The following is a 21,852-nucleotide window of genomic DNA, read 5'->3' as shown; positions in this document are numbered from 1 at the left end:
GCTTGCAGATTATTCTATCCAAGTTCTATAAAATGGTGGCCAAATTTGCACTGCTCCTAGCCGGCGCATCGCTTGTTGCTGCTGGTGGTGTCAATCGCAGTCTTCCCCTTCCTCCTGGCACCCGAACTCTCAAAGTCCTTGCTTCCCTAGCCACCGATACAGCAGTTACAGGCACTGCCGCAGTTTACGGAATCAACGACAACGAGAACACCAACGGCGGTCTTGGATGCCGCGCCTACTACGGCGACGGCAGCGCCAATGATGGCTGGCCAACCATCAGCGAATGGGTCTCGTTCAACTATATCTGGCAAGTCAACTACAATAGTATTCAGAACTCGTGTAGCCAGTATGGCGTTCCCAATCTTTCCGACGACGAGATGAACGATCTAGAGAACGGCATCAACGACATCGCCAACCAATTCAACATCGATCATCGCTACATTCTGGCCGAAATACTAACAGAGTCTTCCGGCTGTGTTCGAGTTCCCACTACGGGTGGTCCATCGACCGGCATTTGGAACCCTGGCCTCTTGCAAGACTACGATGGATACTACACCTGTAACTGCGAAACGTACAACGGCGTGAGCAACGAGTACGGCGAGACTTGTGGCGTGGTCGACCCATGTCCAGCAGGTAAGCATAACCTTCACCAAAAAACATTGTTTCCAACCTTTGCCTCAGACTAACAATATTGCTATAGACACAATCAGTAACATGATTCGAGAGGGCGCCGTAGGCACCGATAACGGAGTCGGTCTTAGCTTTCTCATCAACGCGGCTGAGGCCCAGGGCGCCACGGATGCACAGGTCTTTTACGTAGCGTCCGAGTGGTACAACCAAGGGGAGTACTCGCCTAACGTGGGTGGATCCTTAAACGCAAACTGCTATGCCAATAAAGTGGCTCAGTGGCTCACTGGTTGCACGAATCCGGTGTCATGCTAAGATATCACTCTTAAATACGCTTCTAAAGTAGCTAATAATAGCTTTTTCTCTTTGCTTCTTATCACCTATGCTCTGGAAACCATCGAAACAGTGAATATTTCATGACAAGGGCTAATAGGAGCCGCCTAGTCGATCCCAACTTTGGTAGCTCTGGCTCTTGATAGAGCCTAACCACTCACCAAGGTCAAAGAGTGGCTGGGTAACCCTATGCGTCTTTTGTAATTACAATCTCTTGTAACTTTCCGGTCAACAGAATCAAAATTAAAACTGGTAGTGACAATCCGTCGTTTGATGCGCATAACACTTTGAGCACTGGAAAAGTAATATATACAAGACTGATGCGTGATTTAACGCCTATGGAATTGGGTATGATAGTCACGAGTTTGTCGGATGCACCACCAGTCTAGTTGAGTATCGCGTCACCGGCCAAGGTCTCTCATTGGGATCGGAATATAGCATTTGTGAAGAAGATTCTAGTCATAGCTTGGGGTGTACCTCTTGAAATATCTCATGATTTCAACCTTCTCCAAGATCAAGATACATATTTCAATTCCAACAATCGAGATATGCTCGATAGCTGTAAGGAGAACACTCTCGAGTTGCTCTACGGCGTCAACATCATGCACCGAAAGAATTTGCCTCTCAAGCTGTTACCTAGAATGCCTTTTACTACAAGAAAAATATGGACCATCCCGTAAGAGATGGTAATAGCTTTATACGGCGCGACGAGCTCATTGACTAGGCGTCCTCGTTCAACCTAAAGTACTTAATCATGAAAATGAAGGGAGATGCTGTTTCCGCATAGTAGACATTGTTCCTCGAAACATGGAAGGCGAAAGGCAAGACGGCAGAAACGGATACAGATTTGTCTCATATTTGGCAAACCTTTGGCGTTGAAGAACTGGGGTGGGACACGGCCAAACAGGTTGGAAACAAGGGTCAAGCTTTCTGGGCACTTCTTACGGCGAAATAAGCGGATCATTTTGATACTTATGAGGGTTAATCTCTCTGATCCAAGGTGCATTCCATGTATGTGGTAGTGTTAGTGTAATGGGTAGCCAGAGAAGCTAGTCGATCTTTAAGCAAGTGCCGGCAATCAAGGTTACGCTCGTTGTATATACTCAGATATCATGGAAGTATTGAAGAGAGGGATTCAAACGGCGCCGTGCGGCGATTGGCGCGCGAGAGATATACACTACGGATTATTAGTCCATTTTCTAGAATATACTATAACCCTGACCTAATACTAACTGCTGGATATGAGTTTCCATAGCCTGGGCTGGGGAAAGCCTTAGTGCAGCTATTCCCGTGCGTGTTTACACGGTTGCGAGAGTCTTTCTTTTGCTGGCATTGAGGGGAATATAAACCCTTTGTCTCCTTTAGCAAAACCAGTGTCTCCCGCGTTCGATTAGATCTCGCGAGTTTTAGGTTCTGCTTCCAGAACTCTGGCATCTCAGAGTGCCGCCCTGTATAGGTCTAATGTGTCTATTAGTACATATGTATTGGAAAATGATGCAACAATCTGATGATATCTAGCAGAGTTGATGCGTCATTCTAAATTCTTTAACGATTTATAAGTTACATATCGTGGTGATAAACCCTTTGCCTCCCCGTATAGCATCCTGGAACCAAATCAAACTGGATTTCTTTGAATATACTCATCCGTCTTGCTATTGAGAGCCATTTTCGTTGGCTTGGAGGAGGCGAGAGCGTCTCCTCCACGACAAACCGGACTCCCTGACCCAGAACAGCAGCGCGGCCGCCACGAGACCACTCGCGGCAGCAACTACAAAAGTCCAGCCGGGCCCCAATCGCCCAAGTGCAGGCTCGAATATAGCCAGTCCTGCACCTGCAGTTGCACAGCGGATAAAGTTGTTGGCCGCCTGGGCACTTGCTGGTTTTCCCGGGTGCGTATCTACTAGCAGCGTGCCTATGGCTGTGAAAATGCCCTGCACTGGAAGACCGATGAGGAACTGTAGTACGAGCGGTACCGCCATGTGCTTCGTTTTGAAAGTCAGCTTCAATACCCACGTCATTTCAACCACGCCACACACCTAGTGACCTGAACTCACCAACTCGTACTGGATTGACCAGCCGTATCCAGCGATGCAGAGGCAGCAAGGCAACAGAGCGTAAACCAGGCTGCCGAGACGAGACTTTTCGATGGGAAAGGAGGCCAAATCATGGTTTGCTCTACGATCCAGTGAAAAATGAAGCCTGGCCGCCGTCCGTCGGTATTCTATATCTAGTACTTTGCCTAGGCCCTTGTCAGCTCATTTGAGCCGACTCTTGGGTCGCTGGAAATGAACATCTGAGTGAATGGAGACCAATTCTGAGCTATAATTCGTACCTGAGAGGACAGCTCCGAGACCGCATCCGACACCGAATGGAAGATAGATCAAGCCGGTGACTAAACTCGAAGTCTTGTATGTGCTGCTGAATAGACTTGAAAGCGAAGCTTGAAGGGACGAGTAGATGGCGTAGTATATGGCCATTGCGCAGATAATGAGGAACGTTGCAGGCTTTCTCAGTACACCAAGCGTCTTCAGCGGATTCGGACAGCTGATGCGCCCAGTTCCCTCATTGTTTGATGCGCCTTCGGAAACTTTCTCGCCTATCGAAGATTTAGGGAGTAAAAGTGTGAGGATCGGTCTACGAGCACCATAAGTCGCTGATGTACTCCCGTTTCCAACAACCAATCGGGAAGTCTCAGGAAGACATAGAGCGATGACAAGCAAGAAGCACGCTGACGCCGTTGTGAGGAACCAGAATATCGAACGCCATCCCCACCGTTGCATCAGCAATCCACTGAGAACAGGTCCAAAGCTTGGAGGAGTGTTGAGAACAAAGGACATAATGCCTGAGGTGCTCCCTCGTTCCGCCGGCGTGAACAGATCACCAAGGACTCCAAAAGTGATGGCAAACGTCCCCGATATCCCAGCGGCCTGTAAGATGCGAAAGCACAGCAGAGCAGCGAACGATGGCGACAAGGCCAGCCCGATGTCCGCACCGATATAAATCACCAAGCAGACGGCGACGGTCGGCCGCCTGCCGATCGTGTCGGCGGAATTGCCAACGATAGTCGGGGCAATCGCTGCCACGATGAGGTACACGGTGATGGTCAGGTTAATGTCGGCGACTGAGACGTGGAGATGGTCAGCCAGTTGTGGGATTGCGGGGAAGTAGACGAAGCTGCTGAGCGTGCCGAGACAGCCCACCGAGGCCATGAGAATCACGATCCAGCGTTTTTGCCAGCTGCTGAAAGCCGAGTAAGGCTCTTCCGGGGTTAGTCTGGGGCTCGGTGCGCCCAACTCGAGCTTTGGTTCGCTGGACATGTCTGGGAGGGGTCTATTATGACGAGCAAAAGTAGGGATGGACCCGAATCGGGCTTATTCAATACAATGAATAGAGGGTGACCGTGATGAGACTGGAGAAACAAGTGACGACGAATAGAGAATGACAATGGATGCGGCAGGATAAGCAAGAAGCATGTACTAATAATGGAGTCCATATAGAAACTACTCGCATTTGCATCGTGCTCGAAGCTTAGCTGCCCAATCGCAAGCATTGTGTAGACAAGCTGCATTAGTACGTTGTCGACGCAATGGGAACTTACAACTCATCACAAACACAAATGGCATAATTTCTCGATTCACAATTTGTTGGTCACGCTACCATTGAGAATACAGTGTAGAAATAGTGTTAATAAGATATTATGCGATCTAGCCGTGAGGCGCTCGTCCCCTCTACTATAGCTAGATGAAGATATGCGTGTATTGTTAAGCTATCTCTTTTCGTTATAACATCCTATTTCCTATTCCCGGCTTACTGTAGATTTCCCGAACCAATTAGACTTCCCGTCGCCGGCCCGTACATTCCTCCAATCAAAGCACTGCCTAGAGCAAGTCCAGGGATGCAGGTATAGACTTCTTGATACAACGTATCGCTTCCCCAAGATCAATCTAGTACATCTATACTTTTTATCACATAAAAGTCTTTTTCTATGATTTACGGCCTTGGGGTAATAGCTGTTACGCATACCTATGTGCACAGCGCGTAATAGGGCTCACTTACTCCCCGTTATATAGCATTGCCCTTACTTAGAACCCTAGTTAATAATTCATGCGTGTTCTCCATATATATTATGCCACACTTACCGCCCCCCACGTTATATACAGCTTATCCAGTTTGTAGAGTAGAATAGAATATGCATTCATTTCATGCATGTTCTACTTGCGCAGTGTCGCTGATTGAACTGACGCGATGCCCCCGTTCTGCGGACATAGCAGAGTCCCATCTGGCGCCATAGCGCAGAGATATGCCTCGTTTGCCGTGGCCCAATCTCCAGGTAAGAAATAATGCCTCTCTATACCGCTGGTATTACCTGATGCAGCAGACTCCGACCCATGCCGCCTTGCCGCTACAACTCTCTCCGTAGCTGTGCCTGTTATCTGCAGGCTCCCGCGCCTATGAGACAGCGTTTCCGAGAGTCGACGGCCGGATTGTGAGTCGGTTGAACCGCCAGGTTGCGGTAATGAGGATGATGATAATGATCCAACTCGCCGGGACCCGCCAAGAGTCGGTCTCATAGACAAGCGGAACGTGCAGATCCAGGCATCGATGTCGAGGTAGGCAAGTTTGCCCCGCGGGAGGAAGGCGAGAGGCTCCCGTATGCGAGAGGCGACATGCTCTGGTAAGGTGGTGTACGAAAGCCCAGTCGTTGCGTCGTCGTCTGGGCTTGGAGTGATGTCCGCTGCCTCGAAGACGAGGAATTCGCGGGTCGCCTCCCCTGATCCGGCCAGATGTGTTTCGAAAAGAATCTGGGGAAAGCCTTGGCCCGAGATCAGCCGGCCAAGCTTATCTCGATCCGACTTGAGGGCATTGGCACGGGCCAAAAGTCCATGTGAAGTTGTCGTTGGCCCTGGCCCTGACGCTTGCTGCTTCTTTGCCCTTGGAAGCGCATAAGTTCGGACACCCAACTCATCGAGAGTTGCCCAAGAGACGATCCGCACCCGCGTTCTCGAGAATCCGAGAATGTAGTCAGGTATCGTGGGATGGCATGCCCACTTGATCTGGGACTCGACGCCAACGGGACACGGTTTGGCATTTATTTCCCATGTCTTGAGGTTGACGCAGTGCAGCGTTGTCGGCGTAGCGGCAAGCAGTCGGTCTCCGGATGGATGGACCACGAGCTGTGTGATGTGCCCATGCGAGGGCGGAATAACGAGATCATGCTCGTGTTGGATGTTCCATTTGTTGGAAGACCGCGTGACTCGCTTGAACAGTAACCGGCCCCCGAGATCGCTCAAGACGACGAGCCGCCCATCCTCGCTCCATACCATGTGCTCCATAGCTAAGTAGCTCGCTGAGCGTGCCAATTCTCCCACGTTGCCCTTCCCAACCTCTCCTAGCATTGCGACGCCGTCCTCAGTGGCGTAGCAGTAGAGGGATCCGACGGGTTGTCTGGCGAGCGAGACGACGCTGTCGAAATGAGCTGAAGTGTGTTCTGAATAGAGCGACAGCTTCGCCAGACTTTCGTTGTCGCCCGTGAATCCGAGGTCTGTATTGCTCTCTGGGTATTCGGACTTTTCCGCCAGCCTCACGAGCGTGCTTGGCTCCCAGACGATTCCATAGAGACTGCGCACGTCGTACAGTCTCCGCGAGTCTGAGCTGAAGGATAAACTCACAATGTTGTCCTGCGAGTGCAAGTGGCATAGCAGCGAGAGGTCTGCACTGGCATAGACCTTGATGTTACCCCTCGCGTCCCCAGTCACCACAAGAGAGCCGTTGGGGTTGATGTTGAGCTTGTCTGCGCCAGAGTGCGTCGTGAATTCGGCCTGATCATAATCTGGATCCCATTTGAACAGGACGCCAACATTGCTCAGGCAGAAGATCTCATAGCGCAGAGGGTGCCATCTCATGCTTGATGCCTCCAACATGTCGATTGCACCATCTGCGTCCAGCACAATCTCGCTGAAGAAAACCGTGGGGTCAATCTCCCAGACGGTGATGGGATGCCCGCGATATCCGTAAGCAACCATGCGCCCGTCGTGGCTGATGGCCGCGCAGGAGGGGGCGTTGGCTATGATACCCTCTAACACCTGGCCCTGTTCCTCGACGCGCGACTTGAGCTCCCACTCAACACTAGACTCGTCACTGATGGACAGACAACGAACACAGCGGTCCTCGCTGCTCATCAGGATTTCGTCTTGGACGAAGGTGATGGCCTGGGGCCGCGGCAGCGTGGCTGGGTTGTTGGCCACCTTGATACAAGCACCCGTCGTTATGTCCCATATCCTGGTCGTTTTATAGCCGTAGCTGACGAGCAGATTACCCAGCTTATTCACCTGTATCATGAGAACCCGTTCGGCGTGCTGCATACGTCGCTGCTCTCCAAAGGTTGCGTCGCTGTAAGTGGCGATCGTGCTGGTTCTTCGATCGATCGTGAGTATCACTAACCGGCTTCCAGCGTTCAGCACCGTCGATGCCACAGCCCCGGACTCGAAGGAAAAGCGCGCCAGGCAGTCGTCCCACCTTGTGGTTGCCACTCCGGAGACGTGCAGCGTCCGACTCTCTTTCTTGCCGAATTGCTGGTAGATCATGGACGGCGACGGGCAGAACGGCGGAATCCGCCTGTAGATTGAGTCTGGGTCCCGCGTCAGGTTCTTGCCAAACTTGCCCACGATCTTGATCAGGTCCGTTGCCCAACCCTCGATGACTTCCGTGGCCTGGCGTTGGGCCAAAGACTCGCCTTCATCTTGGATCTGTCGCAGGCGGAGCACCACGCCAGCCAGATACCGAGACGCAATGACGAGGAACCGCAGTTCGTTCTGGGTCGCTGCGCTGAACATCCAGACGAGAACGTGAGGGCTGCGAAGAAATCGAACAACAACATCGAGAATCTCGGGGTTGGGGTCGACGCATGTCCCCTTGGACAGGTGAATGTACCACGAGCTGATGGCGTAGTTGACAAGGGCGGGTGGCTCGCCGCGATTGATGAGATTCCGCAGCGATGGATCCGTCAGACAGGCTATGCACCTCTTGAAGAGCAAATCGTGTGTCCGTCGCGGGTCGATTGCGCATGGTCGCCGTCCAGAGCTCTCGTACAACGCCGAGCCGGTAAGATACTCGCGCGCCGTCTCGTGGAGCATGGCAATCTTGCCCTCGTTGTCGACCACAACAAAGCCACCACAGAGATCTTCCACAGTTCGGTGGATCTCGACGATCTCGCGCATATCGCTTGTTCCTCCCAGGGCATCTTTCAGTTCCTCGATGCTGAGAGACCGCCTTGCACATGTAGCCCAGCCGAGAATACTCTGCCCCAGGCGACGGTCACTGGCCTTTGGCTGGTTCTGCACCAACAAAGCCATTCGGTCGTATAGCTCGTGCATACCTGACGGCAGATCTTCAAGCGCCCGCTCCACGTCTAACTTTGTGTGGCACTGGTTGATCTTGTGCACCGCCAGATGCAACCACAGGAAGTTTCCTCCCGTGCGCTCCAGCAGCTGGGCTACGACCTGATCGCGGTACTCGCCCTCCTCGGTAAAGTCCATCTCTTGCTCAACGTACGCAAGAAGATCCTGTCGATAGCCCTCAATCCAGATAGTGTCCATGTCGATCCGTTTGCCCAAGCGCACAAAGGCAGATGAGAGGTCGTGAGTCTTGCGACTGACAATGAGAATGCGAAGAGGGATCTTTACAGTGGCTGCATCCATGTCGGCTAGCAGGCGGATCAGCGACGAAGGCGTGTCGGCCTCGTCCAGCCCATCCATCACCCAGTATATCGGATTTCCGACTTCCTCTCCCAGAGCAAACAGAGTGTCCTTGAAGAACCATTGCCAGATACTCCGAAAGTCGGCCGCTTTCAGATCGGTAGTCACCGAAGCCACATCCAGTAGCTTATATGCGTAGGCAGGGATCGAGTTGGCCATCTGGGCAGCGAGCGACCGGAGAAGGGTACCTATGGAGCGCTTCTTTTGGTCGTTGAAGCGGAAAAAGAAATAGTAACACGGCAGACCACCCCGGGCAAGCTTGTCGATTATAAAAGACGACATGATGGACTTGCCCCCGGCTGCGTTGCCCTGGAGCCACAGGACGTGGGGGCTCGTTCGATCGTCCTCGAGCCAGGTTGTGAAGGCTTGGTTGCTGAATATCCATTCGCAGGTCCCCACAGTCCAGCGGTCACGGAAGAAGTTGAAGTCTTGGTTTGGTGACTCTGCCGAGGAGAGATAGTCTCCGAGGTTCGCCTTTGCGGCCTCTGCTGTGTCAGGCGCATTTGTCGGTTCTACTGCGTCAAACACAAGAACTGTTATAATTGATCATCTCATTCAAGATTCAGCATATACTGCTTAGCGTACCTTCTTTCGTCGACGCCCGTCTTGATCCCCCTCGATAGCGGTCTCGGTCTAGGGCAATAAAATCGCTGCCGTTGCTGCTGCTGCTGCTATCGGATCTCGCGTGACGAGCCGTGTGTTCTCTGCCCTCTACATCAGATACATTAGCATTCTGGTGGTTCAAAGATGAAGACATGTCTCATGAAATGCACCTCTATGATTGGACTTGGCAACCAAACTCTTCAGCGCATTCCTGATGGTGATGTAGCGCGGATCGTCTGGGCCATCGTACTTGCAGACTCCGTTATGGTCCGCATCTAGTGGCTTGGATATCTCGCCAGGGTACCCGAGCACCGAGGACTCCTTCTCCAAAACCATGATGCTGGTGGCACTTTTGATTATTGGCGTCGGACGAGTCTCATAGAACGAAATAATCTGCAACTTCTCGGCGACGTGCCGGAACGACTCATTTAGCTTCTGCAACGTCTGTGAACCTGATGTGAGCTCGGAGATGAACTGCATCGGCTTAGCGACTAATGAGACCCTGAGAATGCGGTTTAGTGTCTCAGCTAGGTTTGTTCCACGATGCGGTGTCGACAGGAAGATGATAGATGAGATGGCCTTGATGATAGCCGCGTACTCGGGGTCGTCTTTGCCCTGCATGTATGCCTCCTTGACGATGAGTCCGCCCATCGAGTGAACCAGGAAAATGATCGGTTTCTGTCCCAGCCTAAGATCCTCCAGTTCCGGTGACGACTCGTCAGTCGCATATTTGAGATCATAGAGCAACTCCTTGGCAAAGTCCAGCAGAGATATGGTACTTGATCCGCTGCTTCCCGGCTTGAACTTGGCATTGTATCCAAACGTCATGATCCGGGCATCTCCAATCTCAGGCTCATGAGGCAGGAACTTGAGCGGCCAGAAGTTGTCGAGGTTGTGTTCTTTCGTCCATGTCATGCGACTGCTTCCGCCAAGACCATGAACAAATATGATGTCCACCTTGCGCTCTTTTGGCGGCCGATACAGCACTTTGAGGCCCAGAGGATCTTTCACTGAGCGATCGGCTACCGAGGACGTTGCCGACGACTGAGTTCTTTCGAGAGCCAACGGCCGGATGTTTTCATCGTCACTGCTGCTGGGGTCGGCCTCGACCACCTCATCCCGGTGTCGTCTCGGGAATGCAAACGGCTTGCGAAACTATATTGTGGTCCCAAATCTTGGTCAGTACAGGCGTGCCTAATGGAGTAGACTTGGGCATCACAAGACGGGACACGAACCATGGTGTCAGACTATCACCAAGTTTCGACTCGACTCTCTTGCGTCACGACCGCATCAAGTTGTCTCTTGCCCAGAGCCTACGGGAGGTCGCAACAAGATTTGAAAAAAAAAAAAAAATGGGACCACGAGGCAGCCTGATACTACTGTCCACATTGACCTTCTGTGGTGCCGCCCAGGTGGTACGTGGGATGCTGCAGTGTGTTAGCCTCATAGAGGTGTGGTTGCAGTTCTGCACAGCTACATATAGCCGCTTCTTTCCAGCCGATGCGCCATTATTATGCTACCTGACTGGCCAGGATATGAGGCTGAGGACGCGCACTACTGTACTACGCCAGAACAATCAGTGTGAGACGTACACTACTGTGGTTTGCCTGACTTCAACAACAAAAATAGGATGCTTATGCATTGTCAGTCACGCGCTCGAGCCACTCATATCGTATAGCACGTCACCATCTTCTTCATCCCCTCATTCCTACCCATGCATGTACTCAGAGCCTGGCGGGGTTGACATGATAACACCCCGGCAATCTGACAGTAATGTGCACTGCACCACGAGGATTTAGATGGTAGGCATGTCCCGCGGAATTAACAGCTCTGAGCCAAGTCCCCTCTTATCGGACTTGGAAGAACCCCAAGCCCTCTTGGATCTTTTTGTCAACTGATAGAATGGCGCCCTCCATCGTGGAACAGCCCAATGCCGCGCAGGACTCAGGACTTGCTGAGAGCGCCGTGTTGGATGAACATGAAGTCGAGGTAAACTCCACGACCATCCACCTTTGCCATCAATCCGTCCGGACGACTCAGTGCTCACATACTCTTTGGTTCACAAGTCTGGGATACAAAACCGAACCGAGGGGATTATACAAGCCCCGTTGATTCAGAATATCCTATCCCAGCTCGATGGAGTGTTCCCTTTTGACGAGGCAGTCATCGAGGGTACGAACACATTTCTATTTCCAACTGAGCGCTAATATAGTAGACAAGTCGTCGCTGACACCTTCTCGCATTCAGCCTTACCCAAGGATGTCACCTTCACCTCAGTTGAGAGTTTCGGCACCAGTGCGTGGACCGTGACAGGGAGAGTGACGGCTCAGAGAGCCGACGGGTCCATCCAGCGCTTCTTTCTCAAGGTATGAAAGCCGAGCCGAGTCAAGAAAATGAAATCTCCATCTCCTAGCATTCACTGCTAAACTAGTTTGCGTTGTGCAACTGACTCTGAGAATGTCTTTGTGTCTAGGTTGCTTACGGAGAGCATGGTCGTCTGATGCTTGGAGGCGAGCACGTATCGTCCAAGATGATTTACAGCGTCATGCCTGACTTTATCCCCACACCATATGGCTATGGACGTTATAAAATTCAAAGCCCAGACACCTACTTCTACCTCTCCCAGTTCATCGACATGGACGTAACAACTGCGCCCGACCCTGAAGACCTGATGGGCAAACTCGCGGAGCTGCACAAGAACAGCCAGTCACCTACCGGCAAATTCGGCTTCCCTGTCACAACCTATGACGGCAACATCCCGCACCGTGTCACTTGGGAGAGCAAATGGGTCGACTTCTTCCGCAACCTCTTCCTACATGCCTGCAGCCTCGATGCAGAAGTAAACGAGCCTTGGCCCGAACTCGAGCTCGCTGTCCGCCAGATGGGTGACGCCGTGATTCCGCGGCTGCTGGGTAATCTGCGCCAGAGTGGCAGTGATGAGCCAGTAAAGCCGTGCCTGATCCATGGCGACTTGTGGGAGGGAAATCGAGGCATCGACATGGAGACGGGCGACAGCGTTATGTATGACGCCAGCTCTTATTTTGCGCACAACGAGATGGAGTTTGGAAACTGGAGAAGTGAATTGTGCGGTGTTCCACTCCCTCCAGACGCTCTAATTGCCATCCTTGATGGGCAGCTTGCTTACAAAGACCTTGTCTAGGAACACCTTCTTTCGCTCAAAGACCTATATGGCTCACTATCTGAGGCGATTTCCAGCTGCGGAGCCTGTCGAGGAATTCGATGACAGAAACAGACTGTATAGCATCAAAGTCGCTATCAACTACTCAGCTATGCGGCCTGGAAGTATCAGAAGAAAGACGTAAGCTGACTCTCCTAACCCATCTTCATTTTCTCTTAACCCATCTTCATTCCAACACTATTGCGTGTCTACGTGGGGTCATGACAACTTGCTTACGAACTTTTTGCAGAGCCTATAATAACATGTGCTACCTCATTCACAAGTATGCACCTATTGAAGGTGTCGAGCAGTATGATCCGCGTTCAGATCCGTTCGTCACTGGCGCTCATTTCCAAGTTTATTCAAGCTCGGACTGATATTAAGAGGCCATCTTCTTTATCAGCAGATGGACAACTATAGAAAGATGTGAATGGTACCTTGCAGTACTAATAAGAAGCGCACCAATGCAATAGCTACATACGTATCTGAAAGGCATTATAGCAGTTAGGTTATTAGAAAATACACCTACGTAGAAATCTAGTAAACAAAAAAAAAGCTATAAATCACAAATTACAAACAACTTCTAGTAGTTTTTACTTAAATGATATAGCAGAAGAACCCAGAATAACTCATATAATAGTGTATATAGCATTAAATAAAACTATAGTTTTTATTTCCACTTGTGGCAAGAGAAATTACTAACCTGACCTTATATGAACCATAGAGTGGTATTTATACTAACCAAGAAAACCTTTTCTCCGGCCAGGGTATTGGGAGTGCTTGTTGAGCCTATCCGGGCACAATTCGGATAAGAAAAAGTACCGTAGGAGCTGTCTGGATAGGGCAAAGAGCCGTGCGTACGCGTAAACTCGAACTCCCCAGCATATGCTTTCAGAGTATACATCGCGCCTTTACTACATGTATTCTCCGAGGATGTTCCAAGCCAGATCACCAGATAAGCTCGCTTGTAGATCTCTGGTATGCGACCAACTTCAAAGCCGCACTCTTGTAGGTCTCCTTGGTTAATCGAAAGGCCGTCAATCATCAACGACCTCTCTTCGTCGGCCAACCGAAGATGTCGGAGCGCTAAGCTCAAGCTCTCTTGGATCTTCATTTCTCGAGTTCTTTTCCATCTTCTGAGACGATCAGCAGACTCTGGCGGTTGTTGGGGCTGCTCAATGTGTATGAAAGAGCCTCATATTTTGGCTCGAACTCAGAGTCATCTGGCAAATCCCAAGTCTCTGAGAAACAGTGGTGTTTGGATGCGTCCATAAGGTACAAAAAGGATCATGGCACTGGAAAATGCATCAGCCTTGAAGAGTCTCATGAACCTTCCAGCCTTCTGGAAGAGCTTTCTGCACGGCGTTTAAAGATAGCTGAGCTTGTTGAGGTTGTCTGGATTGATTGGCAAATGGCGCATATACGCAGTGTTATCCAAGTTCTAAGGATAGACGATGATAGACGTGCTCAAGTTATAGGGCGTGAAGAAGTTGTGTCATGGACACCTTACCGATATAAACAAGTGAAGAGATTAGTACATAAAGTAACCAGGCCTACATTGGCAGAAGAGGATAAGTCTTTAAGTATTATTAGTAAGTAAAAAAAAATAGCTATAAAGTTAAATTTAAATGTTTTATTATTTATTAACTATAACAGCAATCCAGAGAGAAAGAATAAATATATTATTTATATTCTTGAGATTACTTGGTTAAGCTAACTAAGAGGAAATACCCCCCACGGGCATACCTCTAACCCTATCCTAAGGTGAAGAATTTTATATATACATACCATTGTTTCCTATAGCTGCAATCAGACGGTCAACTGCGTCAAGAAGCTTTATACTGCCTTCATCAGTCGCTAGCCATTTACCTCCTTTAATATCAATCCCTTTCGCGGTCTTATAACCTCCATCCCGGTATGCCTTTCGCCGTCCAAATATATCGGAGATAAGCTGCCAACCCGCTCCTGGCTGGGCCCGCAAGCGACAAACAGCCACAATAGATGTCAAGAGCCGGCCGACGTTACTGCTCAAGGCAGTATTAGACTTAGGTGGATCTGCAAGCAAAGCACCATATACACTTTCTATTATGTAAACAGGTAAATCGGGATGAGAACGCGCCAGCTGGGGAGCGAGTTTTTTCTCAAACGTGGGCGGAGAATCTGACAGCAGAACTCCATCATTACGTGAAAAGTGACATACGATACCGTCCCAGACACTTCAACCAACAAACACTTCGTGTCCTAACATGTTTAACCTTCCAGCCGAAACTGAGTTTCACCTGGAGATATCGCTGTAGTCAGAGATCGGCCTAAGAGACTGAAAGTCCTCTCCAGCCTTGGAAATCACCGAGATGGGACCGACGACCAATCCGTAGATTCGCCCATGTGGCTCAGAAGAATGGGGATGTCTCAACGTCCTAGCAGAATAGGGGATGGTTCTTCATGCACAAGAAATTTCTGTTCGTGCGCATGAGCATACTCATAGTCACAGACTCTCATCCGAGACACAGATGCACATGCATACACATGCATCTCTGCCCTCCCATTGGCACACCGTGTACTACCGCATGGACCGTGTAAAAACTCATGTTCTAGGCGATACACCAAATTGAAGTGTTGAGACAACTATTCAAATATGTCGTCCTGTACCCTTTTTCAGCACGTTAAGAGTTGACTACATCACCGGTGTCTTTCTTGGGGTGATCTACGGCCCGAACAAGGTATGGAGCGAGCTCATCTTCGGCCGGGTATGACTGCCATGTGTCTTGGAGACTTCTCACTAATACGTCTCAACTCGTTTCTCTCATCTTGGCCATGGCAAATCGAGTATGCGCCTTAAACCACCTAAAATGCGGGCATATCTACTCATCTATATAGTTTCGAGAGTCTCCCCTCCTCTCCCCCTAAATGTAAGCTCACACAACACACAGTATTTTCAATTTTTCAATACTCAAACAAAAGACTTACTAAACCTACAACTTTGAGAAATTAGGGTAAGACTCCTTTCGACGGACCCCCCATGTCTCTTTCGGCATGGCCATGTCACAGCAGGGTGCTAATATAATCATCTACGTAGGAACTCGTCAACATCGGAAACAATGAGAATCTCTCAGGGACCTCTCACTCTCGCCATGTTGGCTGGTAACGTTCTTGCCGCTCCAGCCCAAAGCATTAACTCTGAGATATCTCACGATGATGTATCCGCCAAGAATGTTGGCGATAGTGTCTGGTTCGTTCCCTGGCGCCGCGGCGAGAACAGTGTTGATGAGACCGAGGATGTATCCGCCAAGAATGTTGGCGATAGTGTCTGGTTCGTTCCCTGGCGCCGCGGCGAGAACAGTGTTGATGAGACCGAGGATGTATCCGCCAAGAATGTTGGTGGCAGTGTTTGGTTCGTTCCCTGGCGCCGCGGCGAGAACAGTGTTGATGAGGCCGAGGATGTATCCGCCAAGAATGTTGGTGGCAGTGTCTGGTTCGTTCCCTGGCGCCGCGGCGAGAACAGTGTTGATGAGACCGAGGATGTATCCGCCAAGAATGTTGGTGGCAGTGTTTGGTTCGTTCCCTGGCGCCGTGATGAGGAGAGAACCGAACAGACTGAAGACATGTCTGCCTAAGGATATTGCCAATAAGGGGTTGTTTAATTGGCGCCACTATGGGGACGGCAGGTTCCAGAGTGTGGTTTGGAAGGACTTCGATTATCGAAAATTGCCTGGTTTCAACAACCAGACTGAAGATGGCTCTTCTGGCAGTTTCCGGCGAGTATCATCACGGCTCGGTGATGACCAATTTGGAATATATTATGTTGTAGCTGGCCATTTTAGCGCATCGTGACGGCATGGGGGACTAAGATAGTAAAATTCAATTTGAGTTTCTTGATTATAATGTCTTGTGCCTGAAATCTGTACCTATGGCTATTGCGAGGTTCGTGAGCCAACTTCACTTTTTTTGCTTTGAAAAATTCGAATGAATGAACGTTTGTCTTATTACATGTATCCACTGCCACCTTATTCTGCAGGGCCTCTATGATTAGGGTAGTCTTGCATTGATATGTTGACTGCAATATGTTACTCATTGTACGGGTTAAAGTGACTGGCATAGGCATGAGCTTGTAGGCTCTTCCATAAAACAATACTAAACGAAAAGCTTAACCAAGGAGTAGGATGTTGTTTTGATCCCACGTGACTTATGAGATGATACATTTTTTTTTTTTTTTTTTTTTTTTTTTGGAAAAAAAAGCCGGTTATTGAAGCTCGTTGTCAGAAGCTATAAAAGCCATGTATTACGACCGCAGCCTTCGGCATGTGTATAATGGGCGTCGTTCACCCACCTCCAGTATCTCCACGCTTAGATCTGGTTATGTTACTGTGACTGGCCGGATGTTGCACCTCCGCTGGCCCCTTGCGGCCGCCATTGGGCGTCTTCACCTCTGGGTCAGAACTCATCACCCATTTTGGCCTCTCTAGATGTGTCATGAGATGGCTGATATCGTTCACGTCCTGCCACTCTCTCAAACGATCCAAGTTCTGGCAGCTCTGCAGAGTCATTGGCGCCACCTTTGGCATCTCATAACCCCTGACCCAGTTGTAAGTCAGAAGCGACGTGTCGCCATTACACTGGAGTACCTGTCGAATCCTGTCTAGACAGTGTTCTACGAGGAGACGTGTTAGATACGCTAATCAGTACAATCAAAGGAGAAGAAAGAAGACGTGAACTGACTTGTATGAGCTATGATAATTTCATCAGTCTTGTTAAGGAAATGGTGCATGTGCCTGTAATGACCAATGTCGAACCACGTAGACTGCCGAATTATGTTCAAGCAGTGTAACTGATGAGCCCATTGAAGAGTCCCAATGAACTTGTCTGAGTTCTCCCCCGGCAGACGAAGACCCGTGTCGGGATTGCCGTTGACTCGCAAAAAGGTATCGTAGTCAACTGCGAAGTATTTGTCCTCTTCACGCGAGGTTAATCTGGCATCTCTCAATTCAAGGAAATCAGGAGGTGGATAGTCTGATACATACCATCTATTATGTCATCCCACAATTTGTCCGTCTTTTCGCCTGCATCGCCAACGAACATTCGATCTGAGTCTCCGGTGCTCATCACATCGGTGAAACGACGAAGCTGATACTCCACGACTTCCTCTGCCGGCGCTTTCCAGATCTATTAATAACATGACCCAAATTTGAGAAAAAGAAAAATGGAAAGATGCAGAAGAAAAATTCAGAGTAGACATGGGGGCGTGCGCATACATGGTGACAGAATCCGTATCGTAACATGATCATCTCGTCCTAGTCCAACCGCCGAGAGCGTGCGGTTGACCCATTGCGCTCCCCGCATCATCACCGAAAGAAGGCATGCGGTATTGAGCAGAAGAAGTATGATGTTGATAACGGTGAGCGAGACCTTGCAGGTCTTTGAGAATCGTTTCCGTTGCTCGGGAATAGGGACAAAGTCAACGGGGGTCCTGGATCCTAATAGAGTCTCGTTCTCTGAGCCATTGCTGCTATGGAAGTCTTTTCCACGATCCAGAAATTCCCTGGATTCCCTTGGGAAATTTCGTTGTAGTGAGAATGGCATTTTTTAGTGAATTGGTAACTGGGATGGAAGATAGGTAAGGCGCAAGTGTCGGTGGAACAACACAGGTTGTATGATCTCTTTCAGAGTCCCAAATCCATAAGAACCAGTACTACTTTCACTCATATAAGATGCAGGCACATGAATGAGTTACTGCTACTGCCAGTTTCTGCACATTTCGTTCGCAGGCTAGTAGGTGTCTCATGTTTTGTCATCGCAAGACACCCCTTGCAGGTTTAAGACCAGCATTTCGTTAAACCAGAGCTCTAAGCGTATTATTAGCTGTCACGACCCAACACTTATGGTCGCAACCTGGGGCCTACCGAGTAGGCCAGAACAGAGAAACATATAATCGTTCGATTAATTAATCACTACTTAATAAATTTAATTATCAAGTGGGTTAAGTGTACTTAATAAACTTGGGTATTAAGTATATTAAAAACATCTAGCTAACTAAATATATAAGTTTACTTTTTTACACTTATTAAATAAATTAAGTAACTGGTTAGTAATATAAAATTAAAATTATAGTATCATATATTAAGTCTTATTATTTAATTCTATTTATTATTATTCTTTATATTACCTATTGATCTCTTAATTAATATAATAATATAAGCCTAAAACTATAACTAGGTTTATCCCTTAGGAATCTACCTTATACTAACTATCTAGTGTACGGGTTGTTACATTGGCACGCAGTACGCAGTGCTACGCAGTGTGAGACCCTGGCATCGGTTTAGTAAATATATGGCCGAGACAGAAAGTCTCACTGATTAATCCTCCGAAAGATCGACGTCATCTCTTACTGGTGTCTGTGACGACCTGGTCACTAATATCCTGGAAGGGTTAGTGGCTCAGAAGATTTCCAAGAGACAAACCTGGTCTTATGGTTTATGTTGGCGGATGGGTTAGGAGATCTATGGGCAATGGTAAATAACACAATGTCACCAGTGAGTAAGTGAGTAAGTTAGAAGAGTATTCCAATCTTGATTCTGTGTTAACAACTGGCTATCTAAGTTATCTAAATGAGCGTAAGAAGTAAACTTATATATCCAGTTGGGCGTCCGGATCTTGGTGGCTCGTTGAGCTCGTTCGTCGAGCTCATCGAGCGTGAGTTTTGTGAGCTCGTGTGGCTCGTAGGTCGAGCCTGTCGAGCGTGTCTTGATTGGACCTTCGGTCCTTCATTAATCCGATGAGTCTTACCTTGTAGGCCCATTGTTGCGACCATAAGGGTCGGGTCGTAACAGTGTCTCATGGATTCTGTCTACAAAGCGATAACAAGCCGTGCTTGGGTAGCTTACAGCACCAATTGCATTTTTCCGGCAACTGAGTTGACTATTGATTAGATCAACGAGCACTAGGTAATGTGGCAAAAGATTAGGTTAATAATTACTATTGTAGCAATTACTATAACAGAACCAGGTGCTTATAAAGGATTTATCTATTACAGTGAACCAGCATGTAATATAATGTGTATACACTTTAAGGGCAATAGGATTTGCTTTTTCTTGCTGGTTTATAAATATTAAACACGTTTATAGCGCGGCTGAACGCATCTTGAACTTTATTCTCTCTTTTTTATTATACCCACTACATGCTTACCATCATATAAATAAATCTACTATCTAAATATGGATGCTCTTGATCTCTTCTATTATAAACCCCTAATAGCGCATTCTAATATGCAAAGGGTGTAAATTAGTACAGCGGATGACTATTGCTCGGCATATTAATGGTTTCCTGGGGGTTATTCCTTTTTGATGTTAACATGCTCACTCTTCATCGTGCATGGATAAGAAGTGTGCAGTCCGGGGGATATTCTGAAGCGCACGGATGAAAATTGTGCAATTCAGTATATTACGGGCGTCCACTTGGTACAGTAGTTATTTTAGGTCAGGCTATTTAGTTTTATATAGCTTATATATTAGCAGTTTACTAGTAGTCAGCGTGTTATTGCAGTTGAATAACCAGTGGATTAATAGGCAGGGAGGGGTTTGAAACCAATGTAGAAATGGTTAAACATATTAAAGTACTCAAAGACCTTCGCAACATTAGTAAAGAATTGTCTAGGGAGTATTTCTTTACTAGCAATTCCCTACAGGTCGCCTGTCTTTACCAGCCGAGAGACTATTTATATTCAGGTATTGACGGGCATTAAACAATGCCCTTTGTGAGATTGAGCTTTTACTGTCGGATAGCTATAGCAAAGCAAAAGAGTGGGACTTGAATATTCGAGTTTCCATATAATTTGATTTGAACTAAGATATAGTCTGTCTGTCTAGGCTTCAGCCGCCACCGTTCGCTTGATCAAGAGTGCGTCTAGTCCTCTTTAGCTGTAGACTAGTTGAGGCTACCATGTGAGGTGGCGGTGGCCATTTGCATCGATACTTTATTTGGTCTTCGTATGATGAGACTTATATTCGCTCTGTCATCATTTAGATGGGCTCGAAACTATCCGGTAATGGCTTGTTCTCAATCCAGCACATGACGGCTTCTGCAAATAGTTTTGGGCCTTGTCTGCTCCACCCATGGCGCATGGTCTTATTCTGCACAACCGCGCTCTCTGGGTTTTTCTGTTGTGCGAGTAATGCCAATGCGCTGGCATCTCTAATGGAGTCGTTTGTGGGAACAAGCCCACCTTTCGTTGCAGCAACCACCAGTGTTCGAGCCTCCCAGGATTTACCCTTCACATCTGTATCGTCCATCATCAAATTCCAAACCCTCTTGAAATGCTCTAGATCATGCGGAGTCTCAGTATCAGTTGCATGTTCAATTCTGTCAATCCAGCTTTTTGGGACCATTGCGCCAACGTATTCCACGGCATAGACAATGTAAGCGAGCGAGCCTTTCCATGGTATCCAATCCAGCTGACTGAATCCAGACAAAAAGCAGGTCCTGACTACTTCCGGGCACTGAACTGCCAGTCTCCTGCCGATGTGAGCTCCCATACTTAGTCCCACTACATGTGCCTGTCCTCCCTTTGCGGAGCCTTTGACCAGATCTCGTAGGAGGTTTCCCGTATCTATGCCAGGGTTTTCAAGTTTTATGTTTCTTGAACGGTTGTGGAGGGGAATATCTGGCGCAAGAATATGATACCGCTTCGAGAGGTGGGGTAAAACAAGATCCCATTCCGTGCCACCAGTCATGGCACCATGAAGGAGTAGTATTGACTCTGTTCCCTCTGGGTTAAAGACATAATATGCTAGACCCTCATTTTCGTTACCAAGCCATAGCGGTGGTCCGAATTGGGCTTTTGGTAATTCCTCAGACGTTGCCATTCAAGAGAATGCAGTAAAGCAGTACAATTGTAGTCTGTAGGAAGAAGCCCGCGTAAGGATAGTATGTACATACAAATGCGATCCGATGCTATAGTAATAAATACATGAGTTATCTAAGAGTTATAAATAAAGTATTCGCAGTGCAAGCAGAGTTGATTGTTAGAACTGCTGCCTAGAATCGTGCGGGGTAAGTAGCACTAGTAAGTTTAGGGGTAAGAGTACCCTCAAAGCATGGGCCACACGTTTTGCAACAACAAAGGTGTGGAGGCGAGTGCTGGTAATTGTGTGAACCTGTACTCCGTAGAGGAGCAAGCGAAACCACCCTGGCCAATATCGGTAGTACTGTACGCAACTACAGAGCAACTATGATAATAGCGCCCTTGTATTTTAATTGTACCCAGTTTCAAAATGCACCACATTTTCGCTATAACGCAATATATACACATTTTCTATTGAAGAAGACTAAAGATAGCATGATGGATACAGTGATGTAGCAAGTAGA

The 21,852-nt window shown here is 48.5% G+C and overlaps 7 protein-coding genes across 9 annotated transcripts; 3 read left to right on the top strand and 4 right to left on the bottom strand.

The window, feature by feature from the left end:
* Positions 1-32: 32 nt before the first annotated feature.
* TrAFT101_000078 (uncharacterized protein) lies at positions 33-942 on the top strand (the record flags this gene model as incomplete). The annotated part of the gene is made up of 2 exons (XM_024901269.1): positions 33-633; positions 701-942. The coding sequence occupies 2 exons, from the start codon at positions 33-35 to the stop codon at positions 940-942; spliced, it is 843 nt and encodes a 280-aa protein (XP_024755786.1).
* Positions 943-2,402: 1,460 nt separating this feature from the next.
* TrAFT101_000077 (uncharacterized protein) lies at positions 2,403-4,617 on the bottom strand. Of its 2 annotated transcripts, XM_024902817.2 has the most exons (3): positions 3,293-4,617; positions 3,015-3,199; positions 2,403-2,942 (listed from the first exon to the last, which is right to left on the bottom strand). In XM_024902817.2, the coding sequence occupies exons 1-3, from the start codon at positions 4,275-4,277 to the stop codon at positions 2,613-2,615; spliced, it is 1,500 nt and encodes a 499-aa protein (XP_024755785.2). In that variant the 5' UTR covers positions 4,278-4,617; the 3' UTR covers positions 2,403-2,612. The 2 variants fall into 2 exon arrangements, with proteins under 2 accessions (XP_024755785.2, XP_065982011.1); XM_066125914.1 differs by having other exon boundaries at positions 3,015-4,617.
* Positions 4,618-4,670: 53 nt separating this feature from the next.
* On the bottom strand, positions 4,671-10,632 carry TrAFT101_000076 (uncharacterized protein). Of its 2 annotated transcripts, XM_024908943.2 has the most exons (4): positions 10,553-10,632; positions 9,488-10,472; positions 9,300-9,425; positions 4,671-9,226 (listed from the first exon to the last, which is right to left on the bottom strand). In XM_024908943.2, exons 1-4 carry the CDS (start codon positions 10,553-10,555, stop codon positions 5,172-5,174), a joined length of 5,169 nt encoding a protein of 1,722 aa, XP_024755784.1. In that variant the 5' UTR covers positions 10,556-10,632; the 3' UTR covers positions 4,671-5,171. The 2 variants fall into 2 exon arrangements, with proteins under 2 accessions (XP_024755784.1, XP_065982010.1); XM_066125913.1 differs by having other exon boundaries at positions 4,674-9,425; positions 10,553-10,629.
* Positions 10,633-10,922: 290 nt separating this feature from the next.
* On the top strand, positions 10,923-13,118 carry TrAFT101_000075 (uncharacterized protein). Its single transcript, XM_024908942.2, has 6 exons — positions 10,923-11,306; positions 11,384-11,489; positions 11,565-11,683; positions 11,791-12,401; positions 12,478-12,636; positions 12,746-13,118. Exons 1-6 carry the CDS (start codon positions 11,220-11,222, stop codon positions 12,870-12,872), a joined length of 1,209 nt encoding a protein of 402 aa, XP_024755783.1. The 5' UTR covers positions 10,923-11,219; the 3' UTR covers positions 12,873-13,118.
* A 2,475-nt stretch (positions 13,119-15,593) lies between these two features.
* Positions 15,594-16,109, top strand: TrAFT101_000074 (uncharacterized protein; the record flags this gene model as incomplete). The annotated part of the gene is made up of 1 exon (XM_066125912.1): positions 15,594-16,109. The coding sequence occupies one exon, from the start codon at positions 15,594-15,596 to the stop codon at positions 16,107-16,109; it is 516 nt and encodes a 171-aa protein (XP_065982009.1).
* Positions 16,110-16,322: 213 nt separating this feature from the next.
* On the bottom strand, positions 16,323-18,159 carry TrAFT101_000073 (uncharacterized protein). Its single transcript, XM_024908941.2, has 4 exons — positions 17,745-18,159; positions 17,514-17,645; positions 17,212-17,445; positions 16,323-17,143 (listed from the first exon to the last, which is right to left on the bottom strand). Exons 1-4 carry the CDS (start codon positions 18,070-18,072, stop codon positions 16,815-16,817), a joined length of 1,023 nt encoding a protein of 340 aa, XP_024755781.1. The 5' UTR covers positions 18,073-18,159; the 3' UTR covers positions 16,323-16,814.
* A 2,102-nt stretch (positions 18,160-20,261) lies between these two features.
* Positions 20,262-21,430, bottom strand: TrAFT101_000072 (uncharacterized protein). The gene has a single exon (XM_024908940.2). The coding sequence runs from the start codon at positions 21,348-21,350 to the stop codon at positions 20,508-20,510; it is 843 nt and encodes a 280-aa protein (XP_024755780.2). The 5' UTR covers positions 21,351-21,430; the 3' UTR covers positions 20,262-20,507.
* Between the last annotated feature and the right edge of the window lie 422 nt (positions 21,431-21,852).

The sequence above is a fragment of the Trichoderma asperellum genome, chromosome 1, assembly GCF_020647865.1.
Source record: "Trichoderma asperellum chromosome 1, complete sequence".
NCBI classification, from domain to species: Eukaryota; Fungi; Ascomycota; class Sordariomycetes; order Hypocreales; family Hypocreaceae; genus Trichoderma; species Trichoderma asperellum.
This window is presented reverse-complemented; position numbering and strand designations above follow the sequence as displayed.

Bases quoted from the DNA above. Each gene is read 5' to 3' on its own strand.
- TrAFT101_000077 (XM_024902817.2), bottom strand. From the start codon at position 4,277: ATGTCCAGCGAACCAAAGCTCGAGTTGGGCGCACCGAGCCCCAGACTA. The intron at 3,200-3,292 runs GTACGAATTATA...ACAAGGGCCTAG, and splicing joins TCTCGGAGCTGTCCTCTCAG to GCAAAGTACTAGATATAGAA. The intron at 2,943-3,014 runs GTGAGTTCAGGT...TTCAAAACGAAG, and splicing joins GGTCAATCCAGTACGAGTTG to CACATGGCGGTACCGCTCGT.
- TrAFT101_000075 (XM_024908942.2), top strand. From the start codon at position 11,220: ATGGCGCCCTCCATCGTGGAACAGCCCAATGCCGCGCAGGACTCAGGA. The intron at 11,490-11,564 runs GTACGAACACAT...TCTCGCATTCAG, and splicing joins TGACGAGGCAGTCATCGAGG to CCTTACCCAAGGATGTCACC. The intron at 12,402-12,477 runs GTGCGGTGTTCC...GACCTTGTCTAG, and splicing joins GGAAACTGGAGAAGTGAATT to GAACACCTTCTTTCGCTCAA.
- TrAFT101_000076 (XM_024908943.2), bottom strand. The intron at 9,426-9,487 runs GTGCATTTCATG...TATCTGATGTAG, and splicing joins TGCCAAGTCCAATCATAGAG to AGGGCAGAGAACACACGGCT. The intron at 9,227-9,299 runs GTACGCTAAGCA...TTGACGCAGTAG, and splicing joins ACGGGCGTCGACGAAAGAAG to AACCGACAAATGCGCCTGAC.
- TrAFT101_000072 (XM_024908940.2), bottom strand. From the start codon at position 21,350: ATGGCAACGTCTGAGGAATTACCAAAAGCCCAATTCGGACCACCGCTA.
- TrAFT101_000073 (XM_024908941.2), bottom strand. From the start codon at position 18,072: ATGCCATTCTCACTACAACGAAATTTCCCAAGGGAATCCAGGGAATTT. The intron at 17,646-17,744 runs GTATGCGCACGC...AGATCTGGAAAG, and splicing joins GATACGGATTCTGTCACCAT to CGCCGGCAGAGGAAGTCGTG. The intron at 17,144-17,211 runs GTCAGTTCACGT...GTCTCCTCGTAG, and splicing joins AATTATCATAGCTCATACAA to AACACTGTCTAGACAGGATT.